Here is an 18,024-nt window from a genome sequence, read left to right as displayed (position 1 = left end):
TCTTTTTTTCAATTTTTGTTTATTTCTTGCACCTTTTTTCTCGATAGTTTTTTCTTTCGTTATTAAGTCTTCTGAAGAAGATAAGAGTTGAAGCTGATCAGTTGGCACAAATAAAACAGAAATGATACAAATTATTTGAAAAATGCCCCCAATGAATAATCCATACTTCATAAAAACTTCTAAGTAGGTTTCAGACATAATTTTAGTTCAAAAAAAGTTAATTAGTTTTCATATAGCTAAAAAAAAACAAAATAAAACCGGTTTTAAAAGATTATAAAAAACTCAGAAAATGATACCTATATAAAAGTGATAACAGTTATCACTTAATTTACGAGATAACAGTAATTATCAGTGTCTCAAAAGACCCAAACAACAATTTTCATTTGCATCTTCTTTAAGTAATTTTTGACCACATTGACAAATATTAAACTAATTGTTTTAAAAGAAACTTAACACCCATCGATTATCTTTTTTGGTTATACAACAGGTTTGTATATAAGAAAAGAAAAATCGCTAATGCATATTTTTCATTATAAATTTAAAAAAAAACTTGGTATTGAGAAAGCAAGTTTTACTAGGAAAAAAACAAACAAACAAAAAAACAAAAAAAAACAAAAAAACATAACAATAGCCATCAAATAAACTAAACTAAATTCACATGATCTTTAATCCCCTTGCTTTTTTTTTATGACCCGATTGAGAACAAACATCATCAGAATCTTCACCAACTTCAATGAGATCACTATCAGTACTTGCCAGAAGATTCATGCATAAATTCACTTTTGAAGTTAGACCTGGAAATTTACACACAAAATTCATAACTTAAAGATTTTAAAAACAATCAATGCATCTTATTGTATAAACGCAAACAATTAAAAAAATAAAATGATTTCTGAAAGCTTAGTTCAATAATAGTCAACTTCATAAAAACCTCCATTTAAGTTTTAAAAAATTAAAAAAAAAAAAAACTATCTGCAAGTTAAAAAGTGAGCAACATTCCTACACCATCATATAACACTTAATGCAATCAAGATGAGAGTTATAAAATGTTCATATAAGCAATAAATAATATGCACAAACTCTAATTGATCTAGGTCTAAGTATAGACTTTTTCCCTCTGGTATTTTGATAGAAATACAATTTCTTTTCCCTGAATGTTTTAATCAAGATTTTTTCTAAACTAAATTATCAATGGACATTCAATGTTTAAATCAGAGAAATGTTACAAGCACACACTAGTTCAGATCTCTTACAATCTTTCTAGGTGCCAACTGAACCATTAACTTTGTTTACATCTAAAATAACTTTGGTGAAAATGAAATTCCATTCAAAAGCAGTTTCACTATGACATGTCATAATAAAAAGATGTGAATTTATCATTATTTCATTTCAATTGTTACTGTATTGCTGCAATATTTGGTTTTAACCAGTGGATAACTTTTTTTTATGAAATCACTCAAATACTTTTTAATTTTAGTTTTAAGCTCCTATGCCAGTTCAAAAACCATTGTTCTTAGATCTATCACAGAAGAATTTCTAAATACAGCATATCCAAAGATAAATCTTAGCCATTAAATACTTCTTTAAAAAGCTTTAACAGATCAAGGTGGGTTCTATGGCCTTAAAAGCAGAATCTCTCTGTTTTCGGAATCTCATAATATCTTACTAAAAAAGTCAAGAAACATAACTTTTCCAGCTTTAGATGTATCTAAACTAACTACAATTATTTCAGTTATAGTTGTTTTTATTTTTTATGTGTTGATTGAATAAAAGTTGAGTGAAGCAGTTGATAGAGTATTATTTGTTTAAGATTAAATTTTATATCAATGTAATGCTGACAAATGCTTTTTAGATTGTATTGTAATTTCGGAACAAGTTGGGAGTCTGTTCAAACTTTGCATTTATGTTACTCATAATCAAATATACAAAATTTAAAAAGTTCAAATGGCTGTTAACTATTTTAAAAGAAATTAATTTTTTTACATTTAAGTGATAAATTAGATGTGAGTTACTAGGCCTAAAAATTATTGAAACAACTTACACATAATAGCCATGGAGTTTTGGAGTTGTCTCACTTGCATCTTGTTGAGTTTCTTAACTGCTTGCAGCCTTCACAAGGTAAATAAAGTAAAAAATAAGTAACAAAGAAAGCAAAACTTTTAACCAAAAAAATTCCTTTTAAATTTCTTCCAAAAAAATTACTCATAGTACCAAGTTAATGAAAAATTTAGAACTCACATATGTTGGTCTTGACCTGCTAGACTTCTTAAAGTCTTTGATAACCTACCAACATTTCTAACTAAAAACATGCTTATGTTAAGACAAAATAATTGATAAAATGGTCTATTATTTTAAATTAATATAAATTATCTAACAAAACATTTTAGTCTAAGCATTTCACATATTTTTAAAATACATATTTTACAAATCTAATTATATTTACATAGATTTTATAATATAAAACAAAATTTTTTAAGAAAGAAAATTATATGCATAAGTTAAGAAAGCACTTATTTTTACTTACAGGAACTAGTAGATGCTGATGAACTATTTCTCTAAAATACACAACAAATACTTTGTTTAATTCCTTGATCTTTATTATATATATATATATATATATATATATATATATATATATATATATATATATATATATATATATATATATATATATATATATATATATATATATATATATAAGTAGATGCCAGCTCATTTTTAAACACATTTTTAAATATACATTTTAAGTGTTATAGGTTTTATATTTTATTATATAATAAAAGTTTGGTTTTTGATTAACCCACCATTTATACACCTTTTAAATTCAACAAATATTAAGAGATAAAAAATGGTACATCATAAGATAATATCAGATAGGTTAAGTTATTAAACATTGATTTTGTTTGAGGAATGTATAGTATATCTTTAATAGCTATTTTTTTTCTTAATTAAATTAAGAGCAACCTACATTCAAATTATAAGTTAGTTTGAGAGTGAATTACAAAAGGTTTGTTATGAGAATAGAAAAATGAGTAAGGAACAAATTACTTACTAAAAAACATGTTATTTGCTTAGAAAACAGACACGAGGTTTTTCCGAATGATCTACCAGAAGCCATCTTTTTTCAATCTGGTTTCAATGTTTCCGTAAATTTTGTTCTTTGAAGATGAGAAGTTTTTTTTAAAAAAAGTTATTAATTTTACAACTTTCATTTAAAAAAAGTTATCAATTTTACAACTTTCACCTTTTTATTATTTTCAAAATTTCAAACAATAAATTCCCTTTTATTCTTCGTAAAATAATTTATGGAAGCATTTTTGCAAAGAAAACTTTAATGAACACTTTGGAAGAAGACATCAGAAGTAGAAGGTGTGTAGGGTGGTGGGAGAAAGGGGGGGGGGCGGGCATTAAAACCAGGTTTATAACACCCAAAAACGAAAGCGGGAAGTCATTAAAAGAAATGGCCTCTTTAAGAACTCGTGTGCTATTCATGCGTCCTAATATACTGAAATCTGCGTTAGTAAGTTTTTCCTTTCCATTATTATCATCTTTATTTAGATTCCATAATTTTCTTTTGGAAAATTTTATAAAGGAATTGTAATGAAATCTCTACTATATATATATATATATATATATATATATATATATATATATATATATATATATATATATATATATATATATATATATATATATATATATATATCTGACTTTTTTTTAAAGAAATAATTTTGCTAACTTATTTCTGTTTTAGCTCTATGTGGTTGCTTTAATTCAATGGTGGTTGAATAAACAACTAGTATTAAGTTAGCGCAACAAATCAAAATTCATTTTTCAAATTTTACTGTATAATCTAAATAATAATACATAACACTAAGGAATTAAATATGTAAAATTGTTATAATAACAAAGAAGTTTAAACAACCAAAAATGAGTTTACCAAAATGTTCATGTAATATTTTTTAAAAGCTAAAAGTAGGAAAGTTCTACAATTTAAATTTGTAGAAACTTTATTAAACACATGTTAGTCTCGCCATTAATTAATGCCCAATCATTATAAAATCTGATTTATTAATCACACATGACCAACCCTGTTTTTCCTTTTCATTTCAGAATATAAATGGATCAAAAAAGATAGCTAGCAATTCAACTTTATCTAATCTCTTAAATGGTAACACTTTTAAACACTGACTATATTGTTCCAAATTTTTTAAACTCAATTTGAGTCTGTTTTAAGAGAAAAAATGTATGTAGAGCTAGGGTGGAGGAAATTTTTACCTTATTTTACTGAGAATATTTTGAGTGTAAGCTTGTGACTAATTAACAAGTAGCAAAACATAATTTTTACTAATATTTTTAAATTTAGGGAATTCAACTTCAACTCGATCTTTGACAAGAAGATCTTTATCTCAGTAATGTCATTGCTGGTTTATTTATTGTTATTTATAGAATCTTTTTTACATTTGAAATCTGTGCTCTTATAAAAAATATAATTTCTGTACTTTGTTTATTGGAATCCATTTAACAGAACTAATTTTATAATTTTGATATTAAAAAAATACAATAACTTTTGACAATTGATTGATATTCTGTTTGCGGTTTTTTATATTAGGTTTCTCCCAACCTTGCAAGCTCAAATAGCACAAAAGTTTGATATGTCATCAGCTTCTACATCTGGATTGGGTAGGTATTTTTGAAACTAGTAAGATTTTTAAAACTAAACATCTGTCAACATTATGTTATTTGATTTTAACTTATAATTATTGAACTATTTAAGAAATCTAATTTACAATAAAAAAGATTATTCTGAAGTTATAAAATTAGAATCAAATTTTTTTTATAGGAAATAGCTTAGTATCAAAAGTACAGGCATTGCAGCTAGCTTTGAATGAAGCTGATGTGACATCAGTGGATGAAAGTGAAGAAGACGAGGAAGCTACATTATATATATTGAGTGATATGTTTTCAGTGCTAAATTTGCATATAGATGGAGGGTAGATAACACTAAACTGAAATTTACATTCATCAAGACGTTTTTAAAGATGACTTTTATGAATTAATCTTTTTTATCATGGCTTATTTTGTATAATGTCTGAATAAAACAATAGGTTTTATTCTTCAAAAATGTTTTTAAAAGATAAAAAATTACTTTTCATTTATAAAAAAAGAAAAGCTCTAACGATTTCAGGCTGAAATAATACAGGCTTATTTATTAATCGTTTATAAAAAAATTATTAACATATTTGATAGATTTTAGAGATGTGCATGGGGCAAAATTTGGGGGCCGGCTCGTTTTATGTTACATTAAAGTTCATCTATCGTACAATTCATTGTCAAAAATAAACTTCAAATATAATGTACACTCTGTTATACTTTTGGCTACTCTGTTATACATTTTAGTTTAGGCTTCTATGTCGATTGATGGTACAGTTTTTTTTTATTAAAAAACATCTCAACATTAAAATAATAAATCAAGCATTCTACACGCGTCAAAAAAAATCTATTAAAAATCACCCGTTTGACATACTCTACCCTGGTAATCAGTGTTGCATCAAATAGAAACAAGTTGAGCTAGCACCTGTCCAAGTGTGTAACCTTGGGTTTTACATTTTTCAGCAAAATTGGTTGACTACAAGATAAAACCTGTTTTTAAAAAAAGCACTGTTTAAAAAGCTTGTTGAAAACAAGCACTTCAATCTTGTCACAAAAGTTTGAGTGTGAATTTTCTTATTTAACTAATGCGCGGCCCGTTCAGATTTCCTTTTTTTTTTTTTTATTTTAAATCTAATCTGCATAAGACCATGTAACATGATTTGCATAAATATTCAGGATGAACTTTTTGATTGTCTGAGGTTATATTCAGCTTTGAAAAAACTAAGAGTTGCTTGTTTAAAGATAACAACAGGTTTTAACTGATAGTGACTATCGTGTTTTATTATGCAGCCACACTTTCTACATAAATGTTTTAAATATTCCTCATGAAGATTCATTTTTTATCCAGTAATGAGATAATAGATAGGATTATGAGACTACTTTTTTTGATATATCTAGAAAAGGTTAAAAATAAGGTTGTACATCAATTGCAGAAGGCTCAAGGATATGCAACGAAAGGTATGGTCTTTTTTTTATTATCATATGTTGTTACTATTAGTAGCAACAATAATAATAAAAACTATAAGATCATTATAAGTTAAAGTAGCTTTACATGACTTTAAGATGCTTTTAGTTACAATACCTTTAGACAAAATCCGATTTAGGTATCGAAAATAAAATAAAAAAAATTCAAGAGAAAAAAAAAAGCGAGGCAAATAAGTTCGATATTTCCGACTAAAGTAAGGAATACTCTCTGATATGAGCCTTAAAGTTGGAAGCATATTCTGAGAAAAAGGTGAAAAGAACACTGAAAATCTCTTATTCGACCTTTAAACTATATCATAGCAATTTAATTTAACAAAGAAAATTTGTTTCACTTTACTCTATCCATTCTAGTAAACCATACATGACCTTTTTGCAAAAGCCTAGTTTTAGACGTCAAAGTTTAAACACAGTTAAATTTCTATTAAGCAAAGTTCATAGCTCAAATCAACCTTTTTTCAGATTTGTGAGCTTTTCTTGATTAATTTTTTTGTTTTTTATAACCATAAGCTTCATTAAATGCATAATTATAATGGGTTTGCTGAGGGAGATTTTTTGAAACAAATTTGACGGGTAGAAGTCTGAATATCTGTATCATGAATTTAGAAAATTGACGGTAACACGCATACATTTTGGCTAATTGGCGGCACCTTTGATCTATAACAATGCGTTGAACGTCCATCTATTAATACGTCCTTGAATTAACGAAGTAATTCCCCAGCAAACATGCTTTCAGCGGACCGTGATGCGTATAGCCGCCGCCGGTATGCCGCTGCTGGCCCATTGTGAAGCCTAATACGGATTGCCGCTGCTGGCTACCCGATGATGGACCGTTATCTCGATTTGTGTTGGCTTACCGCCGTTGCACAGTGGGCGGAATTTCAAAAAACCTGGCCAAAAGTCAAAAAATGATTATAATTAATGGAAAATTTCTGTAAAGCATTTTTTTGAATCCCCAACTTTGAATTTGACATAAGTGTACCAAAATTCAATAATGGTAGATCCAAAATGGCGGTGTTTTAAAAACATTAATCATTAGAAATGCCTTTGGGCTTTCGTATTTAACCAATTAGTTTTAATTCGACATTTAAGTTCAATAGACTAATGTATTATTTACATTACATATATAAACATTATATATAATACCGATATATAATGTATTATGACTGTATTATTATGCCGCAATGTTAAAAAAAATAAATTGAAAAATTCATTATTTATTCTACTTATTTATTTGTTCAAGGAAAACAAGGAAAACTTTTATTTGCATCATTTATCATAATTGTTTCATTTATATTACTTTAAAATAAATCACCACTGTCATCTGAATCATTTATTGTTGAAATATTGTTGATAAACTCAATCACAGACGAATGAGTTTCAGAGTTTTCGTTAATCTCCGGAGGTAATAACATTTGTAAAGCTTGAGAAGACAAAGATCTGCTAACTTTTGCATGAGATTTTAAAAGTGAAGATATTGCAGGATCTGACGAAACCAGAAGTCTGCAAAAAACGTCATGCATTGTATTTTTTCTGGAATTTTTCCTGGAGAAATCTTCGCGATATTTTTTTAAGTCTTTGTTTCTCGATTCCTGTGCATCCTCAGATAGTTGTCCTATGGGTAGTATTGCTGTTTTTGTTATTAAGGCTCCATGAATAAGTACTTTGTGTACTGTTGTAGGCATGTTGTACCAAGGATACTTTTCAACAAAAAGTAGTGCAGTTTCGGTAGAATAGTTATCGAGTTTGTCTGCGTCTATTGGAAAGCCACTAGATAATACCTGTAAAATTACATGAAACCGATTTATTAGTTCTAAATCCACTCCTAGAATATCAGCAGACACTTGTGAGTTTTTAAAAAATCTTCGGGCTGTATTTCCGTCATTTGTATTACCGCATCCTGGTTTCGGTCGATCAACTATTAACCCTAGCTGCAGCTTAAAAGCATTCTGGATTAACAATTTTTGTTGTAATATTATACTTTTTTCAATGTCAGAACGTGCTTGCCATTTTTTTATTCCAAGTTTATACCCAAGATGCAAAAAACATTCAAAAAAGCGAATCCATGTGTGCTACTAATTTTTTTGTAGTTTTATTGCACTTAACAAAATCAGTTTCTCAAGAAACATAATAACTATATCTATATACAATTTGACTGATTTTGTAAAGAAAACAAAACACCGCCATTTTGTTTACTAAAAAACACGACTAGCACTACACAATATAAGTTAATGAAGTAATAGGCAAAAATAGGTGCCTTTTCTTTTAATCAATCTTTAGAATACACTTTTATGAACAACATCCAAATTATAACTAAGCGGAATCTCGCGGGTTCACTACTTTTTCAATGCTTGAAAAATAGGTTAAAGAAAATAAATGAACTTTATTCTGTACTTTTTTGTTCGCACTTTTCGCATAAAATTTAGAGAAATAATATAAAACATTTTACTAAAATATTATATAAATTAGGGGTGTCCTGGATAGGTTATCCGGCCCGATATCCGGGCCGGATATGTATATTATCCGGTATCCGGCCGGATAATAAAATTATCCGGTTGGTTATACCGGATACTTCATGTTTATAAATAATAAGAAAAAAAATTATATAAGCTATTGCTGCAGTCTTAAAGATACACAATTTAACCATGATCAAATCCTTTGGTAATTGACAGAATGACAGAACCTAGAACACAAACTTTAATGTGTTCATCTTTTTGAATAATCTAATAATTAATTAATCTAAATGAAATTAAAAAAATGATTCAATAAAATATCATTCAAATTGAATTAAGAACTAACTGTACACAAGAACTACAGATTTTATCACTCATTTGTAAATTTATTTGCATTATGATGTATAAACAACAACATTTCTCTGCGTTGAGGTAACAGCCTTGATCGCTTTTTCTCATAAATATTTCCATATTCAGAATACAATCTCTCTGAAAATACAGAAGATGCTGGTGGTACTAATAATTTAAGGGCTAAATCTTTTAGCAGTGGAAACTTTTCTTCATATTTCCAATAATTTAAAGCATCATTGTTTTTATCTATAATAGATTGATTAAAGAAAACATCAACTTCTTGAGCAACTTGTACAAGAGAGACTTGATCTGAATTTATATGACCATCATTTTCTGAAAAATAATTACAAATGAAATTACAAAATAGGAATTTTGTAAGTATATTTTATGAAATAAGATAAAATTGGCAAAGCAATTTTCATAACTTTTAGAAGTATTAAATAAATATAACACTAACATCTGTTGTCGATAATATACAGTAATATGTTATAATAAAACAATAATTAAATGAATTTTGATAATAATAATAAGAAAAATTGATATTCTTATTTAGTTTTTGATAATAATAATAAAAATTGGTATTCTTATTTAGTTTTTAAGTACTATTAAACGACAAGTTTGTTGTAAAATTTCTAACAAACAGAAAAAAGTTCTTACCTCCATTTCCTTCATATTCCGCAAGTTCTAAAAAGCAAGAATCAAAGTCATTTTCTGTCAAATCAACTTTCTTTTTTTTGGCGCTTGGTGTTAAATTATTGGAACAAGTAGCAATATTAATAACTTCTGGTGAAAGTTCATTTTTATTTTGTTGATTTTTCACTACAGCCTCTAATAGCATTGATCTTGCTTGCTCTCTTTTATCAATAGGAAGAAATTTGAGCTTGTAGCGAGGATCAATAATGGTGGATAAAACATATCTCTCATCATTTGTAATATCTAGATTATCTTGAGAAAAGAATCTCTTATTTAAAGATGCTAAAAGATGTTTTGTTATTTGAACTGTATCATCTTTTTGATCAACTTTTGATAAAAATCTTTGTAAAGTACATATATTTGGAACAACTGTTGACAAACTACAAACATCAGAACTCATAAACTTAGTAAGTTCATAAAAAGGTTTCAAAATATGCAGTAGACTTTCAATGAATTTCCAATCATTTGATGTGAATGTTGGCAGCTCATTATGATCAGCTAAATATATTTGAACTGCTCTTTTAAGTTTCTGAAGTCGTTCTAACATTAAGTATGCACTATTCCAACGAGTGGGGACATCATGCACTAAAAATAGAGGTGTTTCATTTTGTTGTTGTTGTAATAACTTATATTCTGTACATGCCTTTGATGAATGATTAAAATGGCCTGCTATCCTACGTGCTTTAGCTAACAAATCTATAACTAATCTTTGGGATAAAACTGCATCCTTAATTACAAGCTGTAATAAATGAATTGTGCAATGAACTGATGTTATTTGAGCAAGTTTACTTCCTAGAGACATGTTTGCAGCACCATCTTTAACTAAAAGATGTCTTCTTTTTGAATTAATTTCCCAGCTTTCTAACATATTGATGAATTTCCCAGCTATATTTATTCCTGTGTGAGATTCTGGAAAATGTGAAGCATAGAGTACAGCATGTTTGCGTTCAAAAGTATTTTTTATCCAGTGTCCTGATAAAGAAATAAATGTTTCATTAGATGAGGAACAAGTCCAAATATCAGAAGTGAAACTTATGGACTGTGCTTTTGTAATTTCATTAAAAACTTTCTTCTTCATATCATCATACAATTGAGGAAGAGCATTCTCTGAAAAAAATGTCTGCTTGGGATTAAATACCTAGGCTGTAAATGAGCCATTAAACCAATAAATCCATCATCTTCAGTAATACTGAATGGTTGGTTATCTAAAGCGATCATCATGGCTATTTTTTTATGTATTTGCTTTGACTTTTCATTATTAATATCCCATATCTTTTTTGATGAAATACTATCTTCAATAGACATTTGTTTTTTCATTTCACACATTTTCTTTAAAATTAGCATGCTACCTTTTGAACGTTCTTGTGGAACTGAAGATGCTGAAGGTTCAATATTATTTTCTCTTTCCTCTTCATGCAGTTTTAAATGAAACTTTTTGGCGTGATTGTGCAGTGGAGTTGTAGAAAACGATTTTGGACCAGAATTATTAGATCCCCTGCTTATCTGCTTTCCACATGGAATGCAAATTGCTATCGATTCAGAAGGATCATTTATTTTAAAAAGCTTCCAAACAAAACTTGTCATTGTAGAATCTTTACTGTTATGATATTTTGGAATAATTGGCTTAAAAAAATACCTGTTAAAGGTTTTGTAAATAAAAATTATCCGGGCGGATAATTTTAAGATATCCGGTTATCCGGTATCCGGCCGGATATTTAAAACAAGCTATCCGGGACACCTCTAATATAAATACCTTGAATAGTATCCTCCATAGTTAGTTATTTAGTAACGATAAATAACTTTTTTGTAAACGATACTTATTTGACCACATTTTTTTTTGTTTTTAAAATGCCTATTAAGTGTTTTTAATAACAGATGTTTAACTGCGTAGATTTAGGTAACTTTAAAATTTATACAATTTTTTCTTATACAATTAAATGCAACAGGGCTTTGTTTATGTAGTTTCAAAATAATAAAATCACAATAGTGATTTTTTTTTTTTGACTTTTGGCCAGCTTTTTTGAAAATTAGTCCACTGTGCGTTGGCTGAAAAACGGCAAAACGCTTCGTTGTGGATACGTTTTTAAATCGGCATGCCAGCTTCGGTAAACACATGGCGATACATTAAGCTTGGTTTCCAATAGTTGTAGGAATGTCGTACAACAGTTGTACAACAACTTTGTTTTATAATGGAAACATTTTCTAGTGTAAGTTGCACAACTTAACGTCGGTTGTACAACAAATTTTATGTTGTACAACTGCGGTTGTGAGTTTTGAAAAAAATCTAATTCTGCAACAGTATTTTGTTTTTTGTGCAAAACGCGCAGCTTATTTTTTTAATGGAAATCACGCAATAACTGTTGTACAACAATAAAGTTTACAAAATATCGCCATTGTGAGGAATTATTTTAACCTTCCCTAAGACACTAATGACTCATTGCTTTCTTTATGAACTTGACGATATTTTTCCCATCTGGCTGCGAATCATACAATTTACAAACTCCACTCCCCTTTTACTCTGTAGTACAACCGCCTCATATTAACACATTGAATACATTAAAACCATACATGCATTAACAACTACATGCATTAACAACTACATACATTAACACCTACACACATTAGCACCTACATACATTAACACCTACACACACGCTCATTGCATCTTGAAGACGTTATTCACAACACCATAATTTACAAAGCATGGCGACGGCTCCATCTTGTGTGTTAGAAAAAATCTCTAATGCAGATTTTATGAACGAAGTTCAAAAGTTTCCAATTTTGTATGACAAGTTTGATAAGGAATTTAAAGACAAATGGAAAAAGAAAAATGCATGGGAAGAAATTGGTCGTCTGTATAACTTATCTGCTAATCAAGCGGAAGAAAAATATAAAAGCATTCGAAGTAGTTATGGAAGGTGGCTGAAATCAAATAGAAATATCCCATCAGGTTCTGGAAGGAATTCAGTTCCACCTCAGTTTCTTCAGCTCGATTGGCTAAATACTTTTATAGAACATCGTGAAACAACATCGAATATTTGTTCAACCTCTGATTCCAGATTAGAAACAACGAATTTGGAGGAAAACGTTGAGGTGGCTTGTGAGCAAGTTGAAAATATTCATCATCCATTGAACAAGGAGCATTTATCTGAAGATGTGACTGAAAAAAACGATTATATAAATTCTTGTGTGCAAGTAGAGTCAAGTGAATCGACAATTCATACTAATAACAAAACTAAAAGAAAAAGAAAAAAAATAGATTCTGATGATTTACTTGACAAAACTTTAGTGAAAACATTAGAAAAGATCAACTCCAGTATTAAAAATCCGACTGAAGAAGAGAAGGATGAAGATTATTTATTTATGAAATCATTAATTCCACAGCTAAAGCGATTAAACAACTATTCCAAAGCCTTGGCTAAAGTTCAAATACAAGCACTTCTTCTCAAATTAGAGTTTCCAGATAAAGATGAAACAATCTAGCATCTCTGTTTAACCTATTAATGTGAATAAAAAATGTAAATATTAGAGTCTAGCTTACTATTTTGTTTAACCAACTAAACGTTGAACGTTGCACGATTTTTTCAACAACATAAGTCTTTTATTAACTTTTAAGTAACTATTGGGGCATATCTAAAATTTATAAAAATAAAAAAGTATTGCTTTGTTAAATATATCATATTGCCATTCAAAAGAAAGTTTATTAAAGTATATTACATATACTCTAGTTATTAACTGGATTGTGGCCACATGATTGAACATAGTCCAATTGCCACGAAAGGCTTCCTTTACATGAATTAAAATAATCTTTAAAAGTGTTTCTTATTGCAATTGCATCAAAAACAGATATATTACTTTTTGATTTTGAGAAATTAAGCAAACATCCTTGAGCTTGTAATTATTTTCTCCAATCTCCTTGAATAACAATTCCTGAAGTACTTTCACTATCAACAAAACCAGTAGGGATATAATGTGCTCCATCTGTTAAACGCAAATAGTTGTGAAGACAGACAGTAGCCTTTATTATATTTTCCACTTTTGATGGTTTTGCTTTAATTGGAGATTTGTAAATTCTCCATCTAGCAGCTAAAATTCCAAAACTATTTTCAATTGTTCTCCGTGCTCTTGATAAGCGATAATTAAAAACTCTTTGCTGAATAGTAAGGTTTTTACCTGGGTATGGTTTCATTAACCATGGTTTAAGTGCAAATATATCATCTCCAACAAGGACTGGCGGAACTTTAGGATCAGTTTCAGAAATTTCTGGTAAATTAAAATTTCCCTCATTAAATGCTCTACCAAATGTGCTTGCATTTAAAATGGCAGCATCATTATCCCTTCCATAAGCCCCAATGTCAACCATTGTAAAACAATATTTAGCATCACAAATGGCCAATAAAATCATGCTGTAAAATCCTTTGTAGTTGTAAAAAGAAGAACCCGATTTTGCTGGAGCCTCAATGCGTACATGCTTTCCATCAATAGCTCCTATACATTGTGGAAAATTCCAATTCTGATTAAACTCTTTAATGATGTTTTGCCATTCTTTTATGTCATTTGGGGCTCTTAGAAATATTTTTTTGAGAACTTCCCATATAGCACAACAAGTTTCTTCGATTATATTACAAACTGTAGCTCTGCCAACTCGAAAATAAAAGGACTGAGTTTGTTGTGATTCTCCTGTAGCCAGGTATCGAATTGTAATAATTAATCTTTGCGATGGACATATAGACTCTCTACTGGGACAATACTTTTTCGTTAATGAAGATCCAATTAATGACAAAAGGTGTTCAAGTCTGACAAAAGGTGTTCAAGGAGACATTCTTAAGTATCGATAAAAAAATTCCCTATCAAATAGCATCATTTCTTGCACCAAAGAACTAAACGCACCTTGCTTAACGCGATTTTTAAATAGTTCTCTGACCCAAAACATATGCTTTCTTTTCTTTACGCTTTTTCGGCGTCTTAAAATTAAAAGTGTAACAAAAAGAAGATAATTTAGAGTGAGATTTTTTTTTATGACGGTCATTTTTTGTTTGTTTACACTGTTTTTTTTGAAAGTTTTTTGCGCTAATTCAATGTAATGGAAACATTGCGTTGCACAACAATTTAACGCACAACAAACCAAACGAACGTTGCACGATTTTTGTACAACATTTCTACAACTATTGGAAACCAAGCTTTATAGTTTAGCCAACACAAATCCAGAGTTGGCTTTCGGATAGCGGTAAGCAGTCGTTTTAAGACCAAAAGCAGGCATTTCAATTGAAATGCCTGCTTTTGGTGAGACTTAGATTGATCGATGTTTAAATTGTGACTGTTTTATAAAAAATTCACTGATTATAACTTATTAGTGTTTAAATATATGCTCAAAATTGTTATTACATTTATTTTTTAACAATAGTTTATTTAATATTTGTAACTCTGATAAAATTATATACTAAGTTAAACAGTAAGTATTAAATAAATAAGATGTAAAAAAAAAATCAAATTAGTTTTTAGTCTTAAAAGATAAATTATATATATAAATTTATATTGAATCAATATCTATACTTTACATTATAAAATATAGCTATAATTATTGCTTATAAATATTAAGTTATATGATTTTAACATTGTTATAATCTTATAGCTATACTTTATAATATTAAGTTTAGATATTGATATAAAGTATAGATATAGATTCAATATATATTGATAAGACTCAAAATTAAAAGGACTAATTTATATATATATATATATATATATATATATATATATATATATATATATATATATATATATATATATATATATATATATATATATATATATATATATATACAGTTAGTCACAAAAGTTTTCTTACACCTTACAATTTAGAGAAAACACTTAATAAAAACCATTTTAAATGCAAAAAAATAATTTTATATCAAAGTAATAAAAATATATTGTACAAGAAATAAAAAATAATTAACTAAATAAAAATATTTATTTGTAAAACTGAAAAAGTTTAATTTTTGAATTTATAATATGTCACAAAAGTTTTCCTACACTAAACAAAATTTGTAAAAAAAACAAGAATATGAAAAATTAAAAATTTTTTTAGTATTTTGTTGAGCATCCATTGGCATTTACACAAGCTTTTAATCTTCTGTTTATTGATGACACTAATTTTTCGGTATAAGAAGACAGAATTTTATTCCATTCTTCTAGTAAGATATTTTTTACCATATTAACATTTGTTATTCTATGTTTCCTGACTTGTCTGTCTAAATAATTCCACACATTCTCTATTTGGTTAAAGTCTGGTGATTGGGGAGGAGAATGCAGTTGTTTTGGAATATTGTAGAGCAACCATGATTTTACAACATAAGCAGTGTGTTTTGGATCTCGATCCTGTGGAAATATCCAATTATTTCCTAACTTTAATTCAGCAGCATCTGATTTCAAATTATTTTTTATGTCCAAATATACCCAGCGATTTATATTATATGTATTTTTTAATATATACCAGCTTTTGTAAATAAAACAGTTTATGTAAATTTATATAAGTTTCAATAATGAGCTTTTGGACAAAACGGCCAAGAAAAAACTGATCCCTACATCAAGTTTTCCAATGCCATTAAATAAAGAGGCATTTTTTAGTTCAGAAGATGAATAACATTTTTAAAAAAAATAAATCTTTATTTACAAATTTGTTATCTTTATTTTAAAATATTTAATATATTTTTAAATATTTTATTTTTTAAACTCACTGGAGTAAAGTATTTGTGCAATAAATATTACTGCTTCCATGTTTTTCATATTCATTCCCTTTTACTGTAACCTCTTGTATATGAGATTGTTAATGAGAATTTAAATTGATCGTGATATTAAATGTTTCCAGAGAATAAAGTAAGATAGATTTTATTATTTTAATGTTATTTGTTTCAACGTTGTTTTTGAAAGAAATCCAAAATATAAGTTCTGGAGTCTGTCTACTGTTTTAAAAAATTTTATACTTATTTACTAAACCATTTTATTTCAATCAACTATTTGGCTTTCTTTATATTTTTTCAAGGTATTTTCATAGTATATTACATCGTGCTATGTTTTTGTTTGTATGGTGAACACTATGCTCAATGTGCAAACTATATTTTAGTTCATCAAATTATATTTTTATTGATGTGTTCTGTCTCTGATTCTTTCTTTTTTCAGATCTGCACTTGTGTCTTAGGTCTATGGTTTGCAAAATGTTCACCATTGCCCTTAAGTTGCTGTGGGTTTCACAGTTTGATTTCCAACCTGGCATATAAGTATATCATTTTTAAATACTATTTTATTTGTTAACTTAAAATTAAAATTAAAGATAATTTTTTTAATGAAATAACAATTTTTTTTATTGTTCATTAGCCCCTCAAGCGTATTGGTAGGAATTGGTATACCAGGTAGAGTATTTAAGGTTACTGTATATGAAGTTTTATTTTTAAAGAAAAAGGCACGCAATATGACTTTATTTTTATATAGTTTTTTTTAAAGATGTTTCCTTAGTTAAGATAATGTAGCAATATAATTAAGCAATCTTTTTGTTGTTTTTATGTTTTAAATTATGGTTAAATAATAAAATCAAATTTATATTTATTCAATGTAGATAAACTTAGTATCTGGAGTTATTTCTCAATAACTGATGATCAGACTATTTTAAACAAAAACGTTTTTAAGGGCTGAGAAGGTAAGTTTATTATCTTTGTTGTAATAGCTCTAAACTTAACTGTTTCAATATTTTCATTATATATCATTGTCTGCTTTCAGGTAAAAGTTAGAAGTCTGCAGACTGCAACGTAAATCGATTTTCAACACATTATGGCTTTCCGAGTATATTTAGTTTTCGATTGAAATGAGAATAAACTAAACTTAAAGATGTGTTTAAAATTAACTATTTATTTTATGTTTTATATTTTAAACGTTCGCTAAACGCAAGTTAAGCAATAATCTATAGATACAAATATTTTATATATTCTGTTTTAAATAAAAAAAATTATTGTGACTTTAATATTCATATTGTAATTGTAAATTGCAATCTTAAAATGATTTTTATTTTAACTTCTGATTATTCTTTTTGTTCACCGAGCTTAAGCGTTGCCACGTATGACCTAATGACTTACAGTTGGGGTAGTGTTTTTTGGTGCAAGGAGAATTTTAGTATAATAAATTCGTATTTAATGGCTATATACCTATGCACAAAGTCAAAAGGTATTTGATATGCCTTCCAGGCATCGGCAGGATTTACCATTCTTTTATGAGTAAAAATTGCGCTGAAAGATATACACAATTTTGCTAACGATAAGTGCGTTCTATTCAAACAAAAATACAAAAATAATATGTATATCAATGCATTCAAATCTAAGTCAAAACTTATTGGTCCTATGCT

The 18,024-nt window shown here is 28.0% G+C and overlaps 4 protein-coding genes and 1 long non-coding RNA gene across 6 annotated transcripts; 3 read left to right on the top strand and 2 right to left on the bottom strand.

The window, feature by feature from the left end:
• Positions 1–556: 556 nt before the first annotated feature.
• Positions 557–3,164, bottom strand: LOC145192405 (uncharacterized). The gene is made up of 5 exons (XM_090098643.1): positions 3,053–3,164; positions 2,525–2,555; positions 2,239–2,299; positions 2,042–2,109; positions 557–794 (listed from the first exon to the last, which is right to left on the bottom strand). Exons 1-5 carry the CDS (start codon positions 3,116–3,118, stop codon positions 655–657), a joined length of 366 nt encoding a protein of 121 aa, XP_089954769.1. The 5' UTR covers positions 3,119–3,164; the 3' UTR covers positions 557–654.
• A 224-nt stretch (positions 3,165–3,388) lies between these two features.
• LOC145192404 (uncharacterized) lies at positions 3,389–5,198 on the top strand. The gene is made up of 5 exons (XM_080069684.2): positions 3,389–3,520; positions 4,114–4,171; positions 4,367–4,412; positions 4,613–4,683; positions 4,844–5,198. The coding sequence occupies exons 1-5, from the start codon at positions 3,461–3,463 to the stop codon at positions 4,996–4,998; spliced, it is 390 nt and encodes a 129-aa protein (XP_079925810.2). The 5' UTR covers positions 3,389–3,460; the 3' UTR covers positions 4,999–5,198.
• A 3,755-nt stretch (positions 5,199–8,953) lies between these two features.
• On the bottom strand, positions 8,954–11,299 carry LOC149894496 (zinc finger BED domain-containing protein 4-like). The gene is made up of 2 exons (XM_090098556.1): positions 9,597–11,299; positions 8,954–9,272 (listed from the first exon to the last, which is right to left on the bottom strand). Exons 1-2 carry the CDS (start codon positions 10,708–10,710, stop codon positions 8,959–8,961), a joined length of 1,428 nt encoding a protein of 475 aa, XP_089954682.1. The 5' UTR covers positions 10,711–11,299; the 3' UTR covers positions 8,954–8,958.
• A 1,036-nt stretch (positions 11,300–12,335) lies between these two features.
• LOC149894495 (uncharacterized) lies at positions 12,336–13,132 on the top strand. Its single transcript, XM_090098615.1, has one exon. It carries the CDS (start codon positions 12,336–12,338, stop codon positions 13,113–13,115), a length of 780 nt encoding a protein of 259 aa, XP_089954741.1. The 3' UTR covers positions 13,116–13,132.
• Positions 13,133–14,742: 1,610 nt separating this feature from the next.
• On the top strand, positions 14,743–17,696 carry LOC145189385 (uncharacterized). Of its 2 annotated transcripts, none has more exons than XR_016455917.1 (6): positions 14,743–14,859; positions 15,721–15,826; positions 15,919–16,909; positions 17,007–17,055; positions 17,245–17,325; positions 17,406–17,696. It is a non-coding gene; the product is annotated as an uncharacterized LOC145189385 (long non-coding RNA). The 2 variants fall into 2 exon arrangements; XR_016455916.1 differs by having other exon boundaries at positions 14,746–14,859; positions 17,007–17,041.
• Positions 17,697–18,024: the final 328 nt, after the last annotated feature.

This window comes from Hydra viridissima, unplaced genomic scaffold (genome assembly GCF_058129835.1).
Source record: "Hydra viridissima isolate aposymbiotic clone 2 unplaced genomic scaffold, HvirCarnegie_v1 scaffold_1, whole genome shotgun sequence".
NCBI lineage: Eukaryota > Metazoa > Cnidaria > Hydrozoa > Anthoathecata > Hydridae > Hydra > Hydra viridissima.
Note: the sequence above shows the minus strand (reverse complement) of the source record. Positions and strands in the feature narration are given on the sequence as shown.